Raw genomic sequence first — 17874 nt, 5'->3', positions numbered from 1 at the left:
TTTGTCCCGTCCCCTATTGAAGTTTTGGTCCTCCCGATTTCTGATTTTCCCTGTGAGTCTTGCCATCTCTGTATACTCTAATAATTTCATCTGCCAGTCCACTTTTGTCAGCATTTTCTCCTCTTTCCATTGCTGGGCAACGCATATTCCTGCCTTGCAGGGGGTTGAACTAGATGATCCTCAGGGTCCCATTCCCTCCCAAGCCTGCAATTCTATGATTCCAGATATAGATATACAGATAGATATAGATTAGATATAGCTATAGATAGATATCTAATGCTCTCAATAAAAAAGTACAACAATCAATGGGACAAATTATGGAGGGAGGGGATGAGATTTACAGCGTGTGCAGGGATAAAGGAGAATATGTTAAAATTTGTTTACAGGTTTAATCTGACTCCAGAAAAAATTGCCAAAATATATAAAAATAATTCAAATAAATTTTGGAAATGCCAAGGAAAAATTGGCAGCTACTATCATTGCTGGTGGAATACAATTTATGAAAAATTTATGAAAAATTAAAAAAGATGTTAAAAATAACATTTGAAAATAAACCAGAATTATTTTTGTTAAGCATGGTGCCGGAAAATGTCCCAGAAGATAGAAAGAATATACTCTTATACGCCTGTGCAGCAGCTAGGCTCCTCATTGCTCAGAATTGGAAGGGAGAAAAGATTCCGACGGTTCTTGAATGGCAGGAAAAACTGGTGGGATTTATGAACCTAGCCAAAATGACCGCAGCATCTTCCTTAAGAAGAAAAGTAAAATCAAGTGGAAATATGTTGAGGACTATTTGATTAAAGAAAATATTAATACTGAACTGGTGATCTGTTTGAACTGAAATATATGCAAGAGAGTTAAAGAATGCATGTATGTATATAACAACTATATGTATATAACAATTCAGATAATGCAAGATAAGTGAAAGTTAATCAAAAGGGAAGTGGTGTATAAGCAGTAGGGAGTCAATTTTTATTCATTTTTTATTTTTTTGTTCTATTCCCCCTTTTTTCCTTCCGTTTTTTGTAAATTCTGATTTTGATTTTTTTGTTTGTTTATAATATTGGCTCAAGTTATTTGATGAGATTTTACATGTTTTGTTCTTGCTTTTAAGAATTTGAAATAAAGATTTTTAAATTAAAAAAAGTACAACAAAGTACACAGCAATATCAGGAATAATGCAGGCTAACATCACATAAAATTAAGACTAACATGCCAGAAAAAGGAGCAACCATCAGTTGCTCAACAGTTGCCTCTGAGAATAAATGGGTCTTAAGTTAAGGCCTCGGACCATGTAAAAGTGGAGGAGTACCAGTAGCTCTCAATATCTTGTTGGACACCTGGTTCCTACCGTATCAGCCCCAACCAACAAGGTCAGCAATGATAGAGTCCAACAACATCTGGAGGTTCACAGTTCTCCATCCTTGGTCTGAATATTGCTGCCTGCTAAAACTTTCCGGGGAGAATGCTCTGTAAACCAGGTGCCACCTCCGAAAAAGCCCTCTCCCCATTGCCTAGCTGCTAAACCTCTGAAGATGAGAGCATCCAGTGGGGAGGACATCAAAGGAGATCAGAAATTTAGAGCAGATTTGCAAAGAGGTAGGCAGTCCTTTGTGTACCCAGGTCCTGAGGATTCCTGCATTGCAGGGGGTGTCCCTAGGGATCCCTTCCAACTCTACAATTCTGTGATTCTTACTGCGTGCACCGGTCTCAGCAAAATGCTGTTTCTGTGCATGAGGAACGACTGCAGCAAACTCTACAGTAGTGAGCCTAGTTCTCTGGAAAGTGCACTTAGCATCCATGGAAACCATGCTGGGGGCAAACCGGTGGGGTTGAGATGCTGTTTGCAGGCCCCCTCCAATTGTCAGCTAATTGTGTTTGGTTTGCTCAAAGATAAATTGCAGTGTAACTCGGCATTCGCTGTAATGTAATGTGCAGAAATCACAGGGTACGTTTGGCCCTGCAATTGCATGCTGATTAGTAGACACAGAGCCTCGCCTCTGCCTGAGGCTTGGAGCTTTGGCTTTCTCCAAGCTATGCTGTACCAAGCTTCCAGAGAATATTAGCTTTCGTTTTTTTAAAATAAAAAATAAAAAGAATAAAGTTTCCGATCGTCATGGATGCTTAGCTGCCAAGTACCCCGATTTTCGCGGGGAAACCCCGGATTTTAATCCGTTTCCCGCTGTTCTCTCGAATGGAGAAAAATCACGGAAATCCCCCGGATTTCCTACCTGCCAGGGAGCCTCCATTTTGGGTGCTGCTTTGCTCATGTGTGGGAACCGGAAATCGGGCAGAGCGGCACCGGAAGTCGCTTCTACGCATGCCCAGTGGCCATCTTGGTGGTGGCCTCCGGGCATGCATAGAAGTGACTTCCGGTGCCGCTCTGCCTGATTTCCGGTGCCCACACATGGTCAGAGCAGCCCCAGAAGTTGCTTCTACGCAACTTCTGGTGCCGCGCCGCCGCTGATCCCGCATTTTTCAGTGGGAGACTTGGCAGGTATGCATGAGAAGACAGGCTATAGGGAGGAAAGCCTGAGCAAATATCCAAAGGCAGAAGGTTGGCTGAAGGAGACAATTGGTGGCCAGGAACTTGGGCATCAATGCCCTTCAAAACACCTACAGTAGTTTCTCTCCACATAAAGCAAAAATAAGGAGTTGAGATCCAAACTGTACTAATTTTCAAAAGATCTGCAGTGAACTGTGGTCATCCAAAACCCCCCAATGGTATTGTACCCACTATTCACCATCCAACTGCATGATCTTTATCCATCAATAGTAATGTTCAAAGAGAATTTTTGGGGGGAGAGGGTCCCTTTAGAAGTGAAACACCTGAGGAACGTCAAGGGAAAGTGGGCAAGTTTGCATGTGTGTGTGTTAGAATCCCATCCCTCCCATGGCATCAGGGGGGATACGTGCAAGAAACGCCACCAGGATTTCCAGTAGCCAGAGCAGCAGGTGTGATTTCTCTCCTTTCTTTCTTTCTTCCTTTCTCTCCCTCCGTACTTCCCTTCCCCTACTTTTAGTACACTTACGACGGGACGGAGATTAACAGCTTGCCAGTGGAGCTGACAGTCGTGTGGAATGGGGATTTCAACATTGACAACCCTGCGCAGAACAAAGGTAACGAATCATTCCGACTTGTCCTTGGAAGTGGTAACCTTAGCAACGGGTTGCATCACTCTGCACACTCCTAACAAAGCACTCTACGCTTCCCTTCCCCGTCTGCTACAAGGCTTTATTTATGTTCTCTGCAAATTGCTGAAAAAAAATAAAATTGTTCTGTTTTTCTTCCCCTCTCTCTTTCTTGTTGAGCACCTGAAACAAATAAAGCTCCCTCTGCCCCCCCCTCCGAGCATTTTAAAGTCAAACTTTCTACTTTCAAAATCCTCTTGACTTGAGTAGCTCATTTCAATGATTGTTGCCAGCAGCCTAGTTTGAATCTGACCAGAGGCCAGGTGTTGGGGCTTTATTTCTTTATGGACGTGCCGTTTTTTCGGCTGAAGCAGTTTGCAGCTTCTTTTTTAAATACAACTCAAAATAATAACAAATAAGGCTCAGTCGCGTTGCCCTCTTACTGATTTCACACACCCCTTTCCAGGAGGGCAGAAAACTGGGTGTGTGATTTTGTGGGGGGCAGGTATGCAAAATTTGGCACACAGTTGGCAGCTGCTGTAAGGAGCCCTCTACCTAGTGAGTTCAGTCCCTCACCCTAATTTTTGCCCCCAAAATCACCACCCAGTTTCGCCAGGAAAGTTGCCCCCCCCCCATTCATTCTGTAGGCATTGCAGGGGGTCAGACTAGAGGACCCTTTGCATCCCTTGCAATCCTACAGTTCCATGATTCTTTGTACTGAGAAACTGGTCCTTTCAGCTGGTAATGGAAAGTGAATAGGGAGGAAGTCTTATGCACACCTTCGGTCGGAGAGTCCTCCCCTGTATCAGTGATGAGGTATAGATTTAAGTTTTCAGACTCTGTTTCTTAGCTGCTGGCGTCTTTATACCTTCCATAGATAAGCTATGGAATTTGCGGGCTCAAGATGTGGTGCTGGTCACCAACTTTGGAAGAGCAGACAAATTCATTTAAGGCTACCAATCATAATGGATACCTTCCACCTTCAGTATCGGAGGCGCTTCTTAATACCAGTCAGTGGTGTAGCATGGGTTGCCAGTGCCCGGGGCAAGACAAGTATCCTTGACACCACCCATCAATAGTGTGAACAAAGGAGCAATAACTTGAGTGGCAACCGTGGCACCCAATGAGCATCTAGTGGCCAAGCACGGCAGAGAGCAGGATGGAGGATTGGTCAGGAATGGGTACCTTTGTAAAGCCCATGTGGAGGGCACCCTAGCAACCGGCCATTGCCCATATCCACTCATACAGTCATTTGGAGATTTTCTGATGGCACATTATTTTTAAATATATTTTTACTACTTCCCTTCATTTTCTTTTGAAATCTTGCACCCCAAAGAATTTTGCGCCCAGGGCTAGTGCCCCTGTGGCCCCACCCATGCTATGCCACTGGTGCCAGTTGTTGGGGAGCACCAGTGGGAGAGCGTCCTGCTTGTGGGCTGCCCCCAGCCATCTGGTTGCCCCCTGGTGGGAAACTGGACGCTTGACTAGATAAACCTTCCGGTTTGATCTAGCAGGACTCTTGCTGCATTGTTTGACTTGACCGCAGAAGGCTTATCAGCTGTTGCTCCTTTGCCACAGTTCTGCAGATTGAAACACCTGAGTGGTGTAATAAGCAAAAATCTGCTCTTATTCCCTTATGGGGTACACAAGAGCCCTTATTGGGTTCTCCATCGGTCGGAGAATATAACAGAGGCCAACCAGAGAATTTTGAGAAGCAAAGCCTTTATTTTTGCTGTTGCAACAGGGTCCTTCCCCTCACACAAGAGATCAAAGAAGGAACCCAGAACAAAAGACAACCCCCCCTTTTATCAGTTTTCCCATCCCCCAGAAACAACCCCAAAATACATCATTCCGACATCACCGCTACGTAATCAATACCTCACGAAAAGGGAGGGTTCAAGGTAGAAATCTGAGCACCTTTGACACCTCTCCTAGTCCTCCTCTCACCCCTCCCAGGTGTGAATTCCTAAACACAAAGAGAAATTAACAGTTTCCTAAAAGTTGATCACTATCTTTTGTTCGGAGGAGTCTTCTTGTGAATGAGATGGCTAGTAGTCTGGCACAATTGTTGGGGAAATGTCCAGTTGGCAGAGCCTCCGGCTTACAGGATTATGGCTCCCAAGTTGATAGTCATGTGGAAATGTGTGTGTGATTCTGGTCAGAGAGAGTCAAAATGGTGTCAGTCAGGCCTGTCTTCCTGTGCTGCTTCAGACATGTGCCTGTACATTCATGTACATGTTTATGAACAATTATTTTATATATTAACCTTAAAATTTACAACAATGGGCATATGTGGGGTAAGGCGATCTTGTGGGTAAATGCCTCCTCAACAGGCTTGTGCTTTCCTCTCCCAACAGTCCACCTGTACAAATGTGGGGCCATGCGAGACAGCTGCGGCCTGTGCCTGAAAGCAGACCCAGACTACGAGTGCGGCTGGTGCGAAGGCCAGAACCGGTGCACCTTGAAGCACCATTGCCCCATCCTGGAGAACCGGTGGCTGGAGCTCTCTGGCGCCGGGGGCAAGTGCACCAACCCCAAGATCACAGAAGTAAGCCGTCCTGAAACCTCCCTCTTCCATTCCCCATACCCTTGACCTACGATCAGTGGCGTAGCGTGGGGAGGGGGGATTTACAGGGGCAGTCTCCCCGGGTGCAAAATTGTTAGGGGGGGGCATAGAATTACAACACCTGGCGCTGCCTCAATACAGCTGTGTGCTTCCATTGCTGGGCTCCATTGAAAATGGCTTCTCCGTGCAAACCAGGAAGTGACCTCTCCAGGCAATGGAACGACTCTTCTTTTCTTATCTCTACGGCTGCGATCTTTTGGGTGATGCACAATTCATGCCTTGCCGCTGCCTATGATGGAGGAGTAATAATCCACCAAACAGGAATCTCCTTCAGCCTTGCCAATCAACTGAAGATGTCCGGTCCCCCTCCCAGATTCAGTATTTCTGTGCAGGCAGTTTCCTGAGCAGTGGTCCTGCTCTTTGATAGGGACTTGCTGTGGTCTGGCTCATGCAGAGTGTCCTAAGAAACAAGGCTGGTATAAGGATGCTCCTCCTGCTTCCTTCTGGCTCTCTGATCCCAGGAACGATGGCCCCGCTTAGAACTCACTTGGGCTGTGTGCAATTCCTTCTCAGATGCTATAGCTCAAGATGGATGGCTCCTCGCAGCTGTGAAAGTGAGCCCAGGAGACTGTGGTTTAACTGGAGCTGCTGTCCCAGGCTGTGTGCCAAACAGCTAGATCAAAGCGCTGCCTTATAGCATCCCTCCTCCCGTGTCGCAGGCAGTCCTCACCAGAGAGGATGCAGAAGTTCACGGGTTTCAAGAAGATTTGCCTTGGAAGCAGGAATGTCTCCAGTGGGCCTCTTTGAAGAATTGCTTAGACGTTGGAGAGGGGAAGCAGATCTTGGAGCATGCATTATTATTATTATTATTATTGTTATTGTTATTGTTATTGTTATTGTTATTGTTATTATTATTATTTTCCAGATAAAATTTGCAAACTGTTTTTCTTGAAATGCACCCCCACCAGGCGTGTAACAAGACATCGTTCTCCATTCTGCCCCGAGTCTGTCATCTGCGGCACTCTTTCCATTCCGCTGCAGTTCGCCATCTCCCCCCAAACTATGCTACGTGTGGTGGAATTCTGTTACCTAATTTACACAATTAATTTTGTGAATTATGCTGTTATGTTACCTCGTTTCAATTCAAAAGGAATGCAAATAGGGGAGGCTGAAAGACAGGAGATGAATAAGCGAATATTGACAATTTCTGCTCCTGTTTTCTGTTTCTTGCTAGAATTCTCGGACATCCCTAATCCCCCCCCCCCCAGAATGATATTTAGTCAAAATCCCTGGTTGGACAGGTTCCCCAGGCTTTTCAAACATATATATCTGAAGAAGTGTGCATGCACACGAAAGCTCATACCAATGACAAACTTAGTTGGTCTCTAAGGTGCTACTGGAAGAAGAAGAAATTAATATATAAAAACCTACAAAGCATTTTTGAGCAGAAAACATGGCAAGACAGGAAGAATTAATTTAAGGTCCTGATCTGGGGGTTCAAGTGCAGGTGAGAGAAAAAGAATGCTCCTTCAAACCTTCGTAAAATATGATTCTATGATATATACTGTGTGCATACACATTAAGGCTGCAGTCTTGTATATATTTGTGAGAATAAGTCCCCTTGGACTTGCTTTTGAGGAAACACGTTGACAATCCATCAATAAGCCTGCAAGTGAGATTTGATCACTTCCGGAGACTAAAAAAATATGCCCTTGATTTTTGAGTGACACAATGAAAACCTTCCAAAGGACCCTCACTGCTATGCATGTGAATTAATATGCATGGAACTTCACGTATAACACTGGTGAGATCTGAACTGGCTGCGACTATCCAGGAAAGAGTCCTCAGGGTAATGGCGGAGAGCTCAGCGAAAATGTCAACTTGGTGTGCAGAAAGCAGGGCAGAAAGCGCATCCCAACTAAGGGATTATTAGAAAAGGGATAGATAATTAAAAAGGCCAATATCATAATGCCTGAATAATAAATCTGGCATAGGCATATTTTGAAAAAGGGTTGCACCCATTGCAAATGCGTTTTATAGAACTAGAAGAGTTACATAAAAGAGCAAATGGAATGGTAAAGCGGTTAGCATCTTAAAAAGCAGAGACATCACCTTGCCTACAAAGGTCCGTATAGTTAAAGCTATGGTTTTCCCAGTAGTGATGTATGGAAGTGAGAGCTGGACCATAAAGAAGGCTGATCGCCAAAGAATTGATGCTTTTGAATTATGGTGCTGGAGGAGACTCTTGAGAGTCCCATGGACTGCAAGAAGATCAAACCTATCCATTCTTAAGGAAATCAGCCCTGAGTGCTCCCTGGAAGGACAGATCGTGAAGCTGAGGCTCCAATACTTTGGCCACCTCATGAGAAGAGAGGAATCCTTGGAAAAGACCCTGATGTTGGGAAAGATTGAGGGCAGTAGGAGAAGGGGATGACAGAGGATGAGATGGTTGGACAGTGTTCTCGAACCTACGAACATGAGTTTGACCAAACTGCGGGAGGCAGTGAAAGACAGGAGTGCCTGGCGCGCTCTGGTCCATGGGGTCACGAAGAGTCGGACACGACTAAACGACTAAACAACAACAACAAAGCGGTTAGAGCAAAACATTCTGGGTTTGTTATGCTTAGAAAGAAGGAGAACTCAAGAGTGAACATGGCAGAGGTTTATATAGTTAGAAGTGGAGTTCTGCTTCTGATCAATGTTCCAGCCACCCCAGTCACCGCCACCCCACTGAATTTTCACCCCACCTTTTTCTCCGAGCTTGAGATGGCATACACAGTTCTCTTCCCCCCTCCTCCTTTGACTCCCACAACAACCCTGTGAGGTAGGTTAGGCTGAGAGGCAGCCACTGGCCTCGAGCTCCCCAGTGGGAGCTTTATGTCTGAGTGGGGATTTGAACCGTTGTCTCCCGCATCCTAGTCTAACGCTCTAACCACTGTGCCACACTGACAATCAGCTGTGCCCCTTGAACGGAACACCAGCACAGGGCCTTGCCTTTCTTTTCACCTTCCTTTAACCAGTTTTTTCCTCTCCTAGATCAGCCCGGTGAGGGGACCTCGCGAAGGAGGGACCAGAGTGACCATCCGGGGAGAAAATTTGGGCTTGGAGTTCCGGGACATTGCATCGCATGTCAAAGTAGCTGGCGTGGAGTGCATTCCTTTAGTGGAGGGATACATCCCAGCAGAGCAGTAAGTAAGGGCCTCAGGGTGAAAGGTGCTCTATTAAGACCTTCCGCTCTGTTGTTAGGGCAGGAATGTTTACGCAAGGCAACTTTGCTCTTTGTCCAACTTTTCTTGTCAGTCTCAGGTCACTGAGCCCTGAATGGACTAGGTGGAAAGAGAGGGACACTGTAGAGCAGGCATCCCCAAACTTCGGCCCTCCAGATGTTTTGGACTACAATTCCCATCTTCCCCGACCACTGGTCCTGTTAGCTAGGGATCATGGGAGTTGTAGGCCAAAACATCTGGAGGGCCGCAGTTTGGGGATGCCTGCTGTAGAGCATGAGTGGGGGGACCTGTGACACTCCATTGTTGATGGACTACAACTCCCATGCTGGCTGATGGGACCTGGAGTCCAACCACATCCCTGAGAGACCTCCTCCTTCCCTACAGACCCTCTTGGATGCTGAGATTGGCAGAGAGGGACCTCTTGGTAGTTCCTCCACCCTCAGAGGCTCGTGTGTGTGTGTGTGTGTGTGTGTGTGTGCGTGCGTGTATGCGTGCCTGGGAAAGGGTCTTTTCTGTGGTGGCCCCTAAACTGTGGGCCTCCTTCCACACAGAGGTGCATCTGACACCTTCGTTGTGCAGCTTCCAGCAAATGCTGGAGATTCACTTCTTTACCTTGGCTTTTGACACTCGAGGTGTATGTTTTTAAGACCCACCTTATTTTTGTGATTGTAAGTTGCTTTAAGCAGTTTGGGCTTTCATGTTGTAACCCTTCCTGGGACCTTAGGGTGGAGGGCAGGTAAATAATAATAGCAACAGCAACAACATCTGGACAGCCAGAGGTTCCCCACACCTGTGCTGCAGCCATCTCCCAGGCTCAGCAGAACAGAGAAAACATCACCTGCTACTAGGGGGATTGTATATGACACTAGCTAATGCAGGTGTGGCTAGCCCTAATGATGTTGGACTCCAGTTCTCATCAGCCTTAGCCAGCATAGCCAATGGTGAGGGATGATGGGAGTTGGAGACTAGCCACAACTGAAGCACCACAGGTTGCCCTACCTGGCTTTACAGGTAGTGCTGATGTCCCTCACCTCTGCTTTGCATGACAAGTGAGGACGAACAACATTTACCCAGGGGTGTGTGGGAGAAATTTGGTTTGGTTTGGTTCACATTCAAAGGCAAACTTACCTTATCTGCCCCCAAACAATGCACAAATCAGAGCACAGCTGCCCTTCAAAATTTTGCACTTCTCTGAATTTTGCAGCACAGTTCTCCCGTTAGGTAGAGTGTGCAAAAAATGCACACACTGGAGCAAAGTGTGTGTGTATATAAGTGCATATATTAGTGAAAATAGTAATATATTGATATGCATTGTATTAGGGGAAAGTGCTTTTGGGGGGAAATGTGCAGATGAGGGGGGAAATTGCCCTGAAATGCTGATGAATTTTCATGAGGACTAAAAAATGTTCTCTATAGCTCAGCTCAGTAGACAATAGGCACCTGTAGCCTCTCTGTCCAACATCACCAAAAGAGCTTCTGGTCGGTTGAGGCCGGTTGCAATGACACTAGCTTATGTGTTATGTGTTTATGTGTTATGTGTTATTAAGTTAACTGCAATACTCCTTCTGGCCACCGTGGCTGCAGTTCTTACCCTGCCCACTGTGGCTGCAGTTCTCACTCAGGTCCACAACATGCAAATGAAGGATTGAGAGTGCTGTTCACGGATTGGGTAGCCAGGGGAAGTTTGTTACTGTTGCAAGTTACTGAGTACTATATAAGCCAGTTGGCTAAGCTGCTGTTCAGTCAGGACTCAGAGCTAAAATAAAGAGCTGGTTGTTTTGAGAGCTGTGTCTTCATCCTTCTTACCCACTATTCAACACCCAGAATCTGGCACAATGTAGCAAAGAAGGCCCCCAGCTGCCCACCCCCTGGAATGACATGATCCTTGAGGAAAAGAGGTCTATTTTTCTTATTAAAAAATATTCTTTATTGAAAGTTATTTAAAAGTACACGGATGTACAAGAATATGTGTTTAAAAGAGAGAGAAAATCCCATACATTTCAACTCATACACATAAGAATAAAGAAAAATTAAATGAAACCAAAAGAAACTAAGTCATTTTCAGATTGTTTCATCCAAATTTAAACATATGATACTTCCAACCCATTTCATTATACCTAGTTACTTCTATCCTTATTTTTTCACAGGTTTTTTTATTACTATACCTTCTTCTTTCCCCTCTTTTATACACTTTGTTTATTTTTCCTTTACAAATATCATCCCAGTTCTGTCAATATGGGGTTGTTGATGCTATAGAGATTTAAATATTCTTTATAAATAACCCACTCTCTTGAAACTTTCTGTTTCTCCAATCCTCGCGCCCAACCCGTCATTTTCGCTAGTTGTAGGTATTCTATCATCAAAATCTGCCATTCTGTGATTGTTGGGAGTGTTTCACTTTAAGGAAAAGAGGTCTACTTTTTAAGGAGAAGGGGTTTCCCCCAAATGGGATATGGGATCTGTACCATTAGGGAAACCCCATTCCTACTTGTCATCACCTACTTTGGCTCTAAGCCTTCCCGCACACAGCAGGCACACTTTTCAGGGACCCCCAGGGGCATCTCCTGACCCTTGACTGTCTTTCTTTTCCTTCTAGAATAGTGTGCGAGATGGGCGAGGCCAAGCACAGCCAGCATGCAGGAAATGTGGACATCTGTGTGGCCGAGTGCAAGCCAGAGTTCATGGCCAAATCCTCCCAGTTCTATTACTTTACGGTAAGTCCGTGAGCAAGACTCGGGAATTGAGGAGGAATGGGCAAGCGGTTTCAAGAAGAAATGCTGTTTCTTGAGTTTCACCCAAAGTGAAATTCCAAAGTGAGGCTGGAGGGTCAACTAAGCCCTACTGAGAGCAGACCCACTGAAATTTATCCTTCTTCATTACCTGCCCTTCACCTTAAGGTCCCAGGGCCTTAAATCTGCCTGTTAACTTCCATGGGTTTACTCTACTCTGAGTAGGACTAAACAAAATTTAAAAAATCCTTCCAGCAGCACCTTAGAGACCAACTAAGTTTGTCATTGGTATGAGCTTTCATGTGCATGCACACTTCTTCAGATACTTGAGTAGGACTAGCATTGAATCTCACACCTTGGAAGCCTTTGGCTTCCCCCAAAAGAATCCTGGGATCTGTAATTTCTCCCTCATTGAACTACAACACCCTCACACCCTTTAAAAACTACAGTTCTCAGAATTCTCTGGGGGTAGTTATGGGCTTTAAATGCATGTTAGACGTGCGTTCATATGGGGAGTGTGTGAACATTCTCTGTATCTTTCTCTCTCACTCACTCTGTCCTCCCTGGGCCAAAACTCATAAAGGTAGTTAATTCAAATTACATGCACTTTTGAGCACCCACCCTCACTGTTTGATGGATCCCTCTAGTCCTATTTGCTTAACTTTATTCCCGGGTTTTACCAGTCTTTTCTGAAAAGAAAAATGCAAATGGTTTCTAATAGCTGATTTCTCCCTCCACCCTTCTCCTATTTTCGTTGTGAATATATCATGTGAAATTTGTGAAGGCAGCTGTGAATAATTAATAGACTATTGCAACTTATTACAAGCCTGCAAATGAGATGGATAATTATTATGAGTGTTATTATCATAACACCTCCAGACATTTAGAGGCTCTCTCCTGGGACAGGAGGTAGGGATGAACAGCAGGTGATGGGGATTTATAAAGAAATGCGAAAGGAGGCCCCAAGATGCTCGATCGCTCTTGACGGAAGGGCCTTGTAAGGTATGGAAGGATGACGGAATGGTAGCGGGCCCCCTAGCCTAGGGGAGGTGTAGGCAATGTGGTACCTTCCCTGATGCTGATGGACTTCAGCTCCTATCCTCTCCTGACCATTGAATTAGGTCTTGAAAGATCTACATTGGCTCCCAGTATGTTTCCGAGCACAGTTCCAAGTGTTGGTGCTGACCTTTAAAGCCCTAAATGGCCTTGGCCCAGTATACCTGAAGGAGCGTTTCCACCCCCATCGTTCTGCCCGGACACTGAGGTCCAGTACTGAGGGCCTTCTGATGGTTCCCTTGTTGCGAGAAGCCAAGTTGCAGGGAACCAGGCAGAGGGCCTTCTCAGTGGTGGCGCCCACCCTGTGGAATGCCCTCCCATCTGATGTCAAAGAGAAAAACAGCTACCAGATTTTTAGAAGACATCTGAAGGCAGCCCTGTTTAGGGAGGCTTTTAATGTTTAATAGATTATTTTATTTCATTTTTCTGTTGGAAGCTGCCCAGAGTGGCTGGGGAAACCCAGCCAGATGGGCAGGGTATAAATAATAAATTATTATTATTATTATTATTATTATTATTATTATTATTATTATTGCTGGCTGGGGCTGATGTGCACCAGAACTCGGGCACATACTATGGAGCTGAACGCTGAAAGATTCATCATCATCATCATCATTTATTACTTATACCTCGTCCATCTGGTCGGGCCTCTCCAGCCACTCTGGGCAGCTTCCAACAGAATACTAAAAACACGATAAAACATCAAACATTAAAAACTTCCCTGAACAGGGATGCCTTCAGATGACTTCTAAATGTCAGATAGTTGTTTATTTGCTTGACATCTGATGGGAGGGCGTTCCACAGGGTGGGCGCCACCACCGAGAAGGCCCTCTGCCTGGTTCCCTGGAACCTCACAGGCAGGGAACTGCCAGAAGGCCCTCGGTGTCCGGGCTGATCGATGGGGGTGGAGACGCTCGTTCAGGTATACTGGGCTGAGGCCGTTTAGGGCTTTGTTCTGGAGAGATAAAAGAAAATACTTATTCATGCAGCGTGCAGTTAAACTATGGAACTTTGTCCCATGGGAGGCAGCAATGGCCCTCAACATGGATGGCTTTAAAAGAGGATTAGACAAATTCATGGAGCCTAAGGCTATGAATAGCTATTATTATTACTACTGTTATTTATTTATACCCCGCCCATCTGGCTGGGTTTCCCCGAACACTCTGGGCGGCTACCAGCTACAATGACCATGCTGTGCCGCCGTAGCTGGAGGCAGCAACACAATACCATTTGCTAGAAACCACAAGAGAAGAGAGCTGCTCTTGCAGGTTTACCATAGGCATCTGGCCGGCCACAGGGTATGTAGACCTGCCTTGAGCTTCATTCTTGGGACCAGCCTTTGACCTCTGGTTTGGGCTTGTCCCCCACCATCCTGCCCCAGACAGTCAGGAAGAAGGAGATCCTTCCCTGATTCTTTCTCCCCCCCCCCCCAAATTGCCTCCACAAAGCCCCCTTCATACTCGGAAGAGCGAGCTAAAGGAGAAAATGACATGAATAATCTCCAGCGTTCAACAACAACATCCTGCTCATTGTACCTGCTCATTCATTGGAGAGTTTAAACCTTTCATACCATCCTTCTTAAAAGTGGAAGGGAGGATAGGGAAAAGTGTGAGAGAGAGGGGGGGGAGACAGGGGGAACCTTTCATTTAAATGCAGATGATGGCTTTTCACTTGGGACCAAGCAGAAAGTTTTTTTCTATTAAAATGCTAATGAAAGAAGAAACTGCAACTCTAGATTTCTCCCTGAGAAAGCAAGGATCCCTTGCTGTAGTTTGGTATCAGGATGACCTGTTCCTTCTTAAATATTATTGTTTTATCTTGATTTAAAAAGAAAATCGGCAAGGGAAAAGAGGGTGGTTGCCTTTATTTTTATTTATTTATTTATAATAACATCTATACCATGTCTTTCTCTGCAATGCAGATGCTAGGCAGTTTCTCAGTGAAAATAAGAAACCTTGGTATTACATGTGTGTTGGGTGGGGCAAGACTTAACTGGAAGAAGGCTAAACTTCCAGTTTAACTGGAAGTTAAGACTTAACTGGAAGAAGGCTTCATTAGGAAGAACTTCCTGACAGTAAGAGCTGTTCGGCAGTGGAATTTGCTACCAAGGAGTGTGGTGGAGTCTCCTTCTTTGGAGGTCTTTAAGCAGAGGCTTGACAGGCATATGTCAAGAATGCTTTGATGGTGTTTCCTGCTTGGCAGGGGGTTGGACTGGATGGCCTTTGTGGTCTCTTCCAACTCTATGATTCTATGATAAACCAGGGCTTAGGGTAGGAACTTGGGAATGAGAGTGAATATCTGTGATATTTATAGTTACAGGTAGGTAGCCGTGTTGGTCTGAGTCGAAGCAAAATAAAAAAATTCCTTCAGTAGCACCTTAAAGACCAACTAAGTTTATATTTTGGTATGAGCTTTCGTGTGCATGCACACTTCTTCAGATGTGTGATATTTATGTTTGGGGGTTAGGATCACAGAATTCTAGAGTTGGATGGGACCCAACCCCCTGAAATGTAACTCAAATGTTGAAACTCAAACATTCACACCTGAGAATAAGAACACACACACACACACACACACACACCTTAATGCAGCAATAGGTTCCCCAAACATTGGCAGCTGGAGGGATGCTGAGAATTCTGCACTAACTGCAACTCCAGCTCAAGGGAAGCCCTCTACATGCACTACCATGGCCAAACTTTCCTTCCAAAAGGCACCCAGGGTGAGAAAATCAACATCAACAGGATGACTGCCTAGCCCTGCTTCTAATTCTCAGAACAGACAGCCTAGCTTCCTTGTGAGGTGATAGCCTGGGTGAAGGAGAACAAAGGAAGGGACTCTGTGCAAGATGGCAAATGGGTAAGCCCCCCCCCCCTCAACTCGCGGGGAGTTAGAAGGGCAAAGGCAGAGTTGAGAGCAGCAAGAGTTGAGTGATGTGAGCTTGGAAGCTGGAAGATCAACACGCTAGGGAGCCACAGAAAGAGAGAGGGATGTCTGGATTCTATTTGAATCCAAGGCTGTTGCTTAGTATAGGGGAAGCGAGACTCTCTTGCGCTCAGGTTGTATAGATGTATAAATAAAATGTATATCATAAAGACAGCACAGTCTGTGCCGCACCTTATTCCAGAATGAAACACCAATGAACCTGGATCCCCTGCAACCTCACACCACTTGGACATTGAACTGGCGTGCAGCAATAGGATTCAAAACATTCTGGAAAACAGTTAAAAACCATCAGGGTCTCTCCCCCCCCAAACAATTTCAGAGTTGTCGTGGCAGCTGTCGTTACTCTCCCTGCTAATTCCATCCCGCTAATTCCATTTTGGCGGCGCCTTCTCTTCTCATTGCGGTTGTTAATCTTTTTTCAGATGCTGACTCTCTTTGACCTAAATCCCAAGCGAGGTCCGGTGTCTGGCGGAACCCAAGTCACCATCACGGGCAAGAACCTGAACGCTGGCAGCAACGTCTCGGTGCTCTTTGGCGAGCACCCCTGCCTTTTCCACTGGTACATCCCAAAGACCTGAGGGAGGAGGGGGGAATTTCCTCCATAATACATCAGCAAAAGGAACGCAGCGGCGTAGCCAGCCGCTCAGGTGCCTGGTGCGGCATGCACGTCCTGCGGCTGGGGGCAGGGCGAGCCGCCCATGGGGTGGGGCACGTTACGTGGAGCCTCTCCACAACCTTCCCCTCAGCTGCACGTTACGTTTGTTGACTGAACTAAGAAGTTTCGTGAGCCCATTTTTTAAAAACTCATATTTTTTGTCATTTTGTCATCCCCCTCTGTGATTACATCTGGGGCAGGCCACACACACCGCACCTCCTTTCCTCTGCCACTGAATGAATGATAAGATTGTGGATGGCCCACCGCTGTAGTGCGATGGGTTGTCCCCATTGCTGCAGTGGAGCCAGTTTAGAACAGGTATTGCCCCTGGGCTGCCTGGAGCATCTTCCTGTGCTGGGAAGGGTGATGTCCGTTTGCAAGCAAAAGAACAAATAACACACACACACACACACACACACACACACACACACACACACAGTGGGCTCATCCACATTTAACTTTGCCCTGTATTTCTAGGAACGGTTCTGGACTTTCCAGGTCCATGTCTGAGTGCTCCCCACTCTGACAGCACTCTGTACTGCTGAACTGGAGCAAACAGCGATCCACAGAAAACCGGAATTCCCATTTGCTCCAGTTCAGCAACAAAGTTTGGGTTTTCCAGGGGAAAACGACAGACACAAAGAAAAATGCTCGGACACAGACCAGAAATGCACGGACCTCTGTCTAAAAAGTGTGGGTGAGCCTTTCTATGTGTGGATAAATGATATGTTATACAGTGGTATCTCGACTTACGAATGACTTGACAACTGAATTTTTCGACTTACGAATGGGGGTAATGGCCATGCGCTTACGAATGTCTCAACATCCGAAAGGAAACCACAGCTGTTTTAGATAGGGATTTTTCGACTTACGAATTTTTAGATAGGGTTGCTTCGACTTACGATTTTTTCCGTTTCCAATGCATTCCTATGGGAAATCACATTTCCAATGCCGCTTTTCGACTTACGAATTTTTCGACTTACGAAGGTACCTTTGGAACGGATTAAATTTGTAAGTCGAGGCACCACTGTATAGATATATGTAAATGTGATAAAGGGTCTATTTAGTTATTTTTTCTCTATTCCTTTTGTCTCTTTCATATATCTAGCTATCTAGCTATCATCTATCTATTGTGTGTGTGTTTTGTATGGAACATGAATATTCTATTTTATATTTTCCTTTCTGCTTTTTCGATATATTGCTTTTTATTATCTTTTTATAAATGTGTTTGGATTTTAGTGCTTAATATGTTTAAAAAACCTTCAATATATATATATACAGTGGTACCTTGGTTCTCAAACTTAATCCGTTCTGACAGTCCGTTCAGCTCCCGAAACTGTTTGAAAACCAAGGCGTGGCTTCTGATTGGCTGCAGGAGCTTCCTGCAGCCAATTGGAAGCCGCATTGGACATTCGACTTCTGAAAAACATTTGCAAACCGGAACACTTACTTCCGGGTTTGCGGTGTTCGGGAGCAGATTTGTTCGGGAGTCAAGTGGTTCGAGTACCAAGGTACCAGTGTGTGGCTGGGTGAATGTGTGGGTGAGCCCAATATTAGGGGGGGGAC

The 17874-nt window shown here is 45.5% G+C and overlaps 1 protein-coding gene across 3 annotated transcripts in view; it reads left to right on the top strand.

Annotated features, from left to right (window-relative positions):
* The window catches only part of LOC118091530 (plexin-A4), a 274608-nt gene that overhangs the window by 163728 nt on the left and 93006 nt on the right, over positions 1 to 17874 (top strand). For all 3 annotated transcript variants that reach the window (XM_088676445.1, XM_088676446.1, XM_088676447.1), the window contains 5 exons: positions 3024 to 3120; positions 5490 to 5680; positions 8735 to 8886; positions 11522 to 11639; positions 16076 to 16212. In XM_088676445.1, the coding sequence (XP_088532571.1) occupies positions 3024 to 3120; positions 5490 to 5680; positions 8735 to 8886; positions 11522 to 11639; positions 16076 to 16212 (695 nt within the window). The remainder of the gene's footprint in view (positions 1 to 3023; positions 3121 to 5489; positions 5681 to 8734; positions 8887 to 11521; positions 11640 to 16075; positions 16213 to 17874) is intronic.

Source organism: Zootoca vivipara, chromosome 9 (genome assembly GCF_965207765.1).
Source record: "Zootoca vivipara chromosome 9, rZooViv2.hap1.1, whole genome shotgun sequence".
NCBI classification, from domain to species: domain Eukaryota; kingdom Metazoa; phylum Chordata; class Lepidosauria; order Squamata; family Lacertidae; genus Zootoca; species Zootoca vivipara.
Note: the sequence above shows the minus strand (reverse complement) of the source record. Positions and strands in the feature narration are given on the sequence as shown.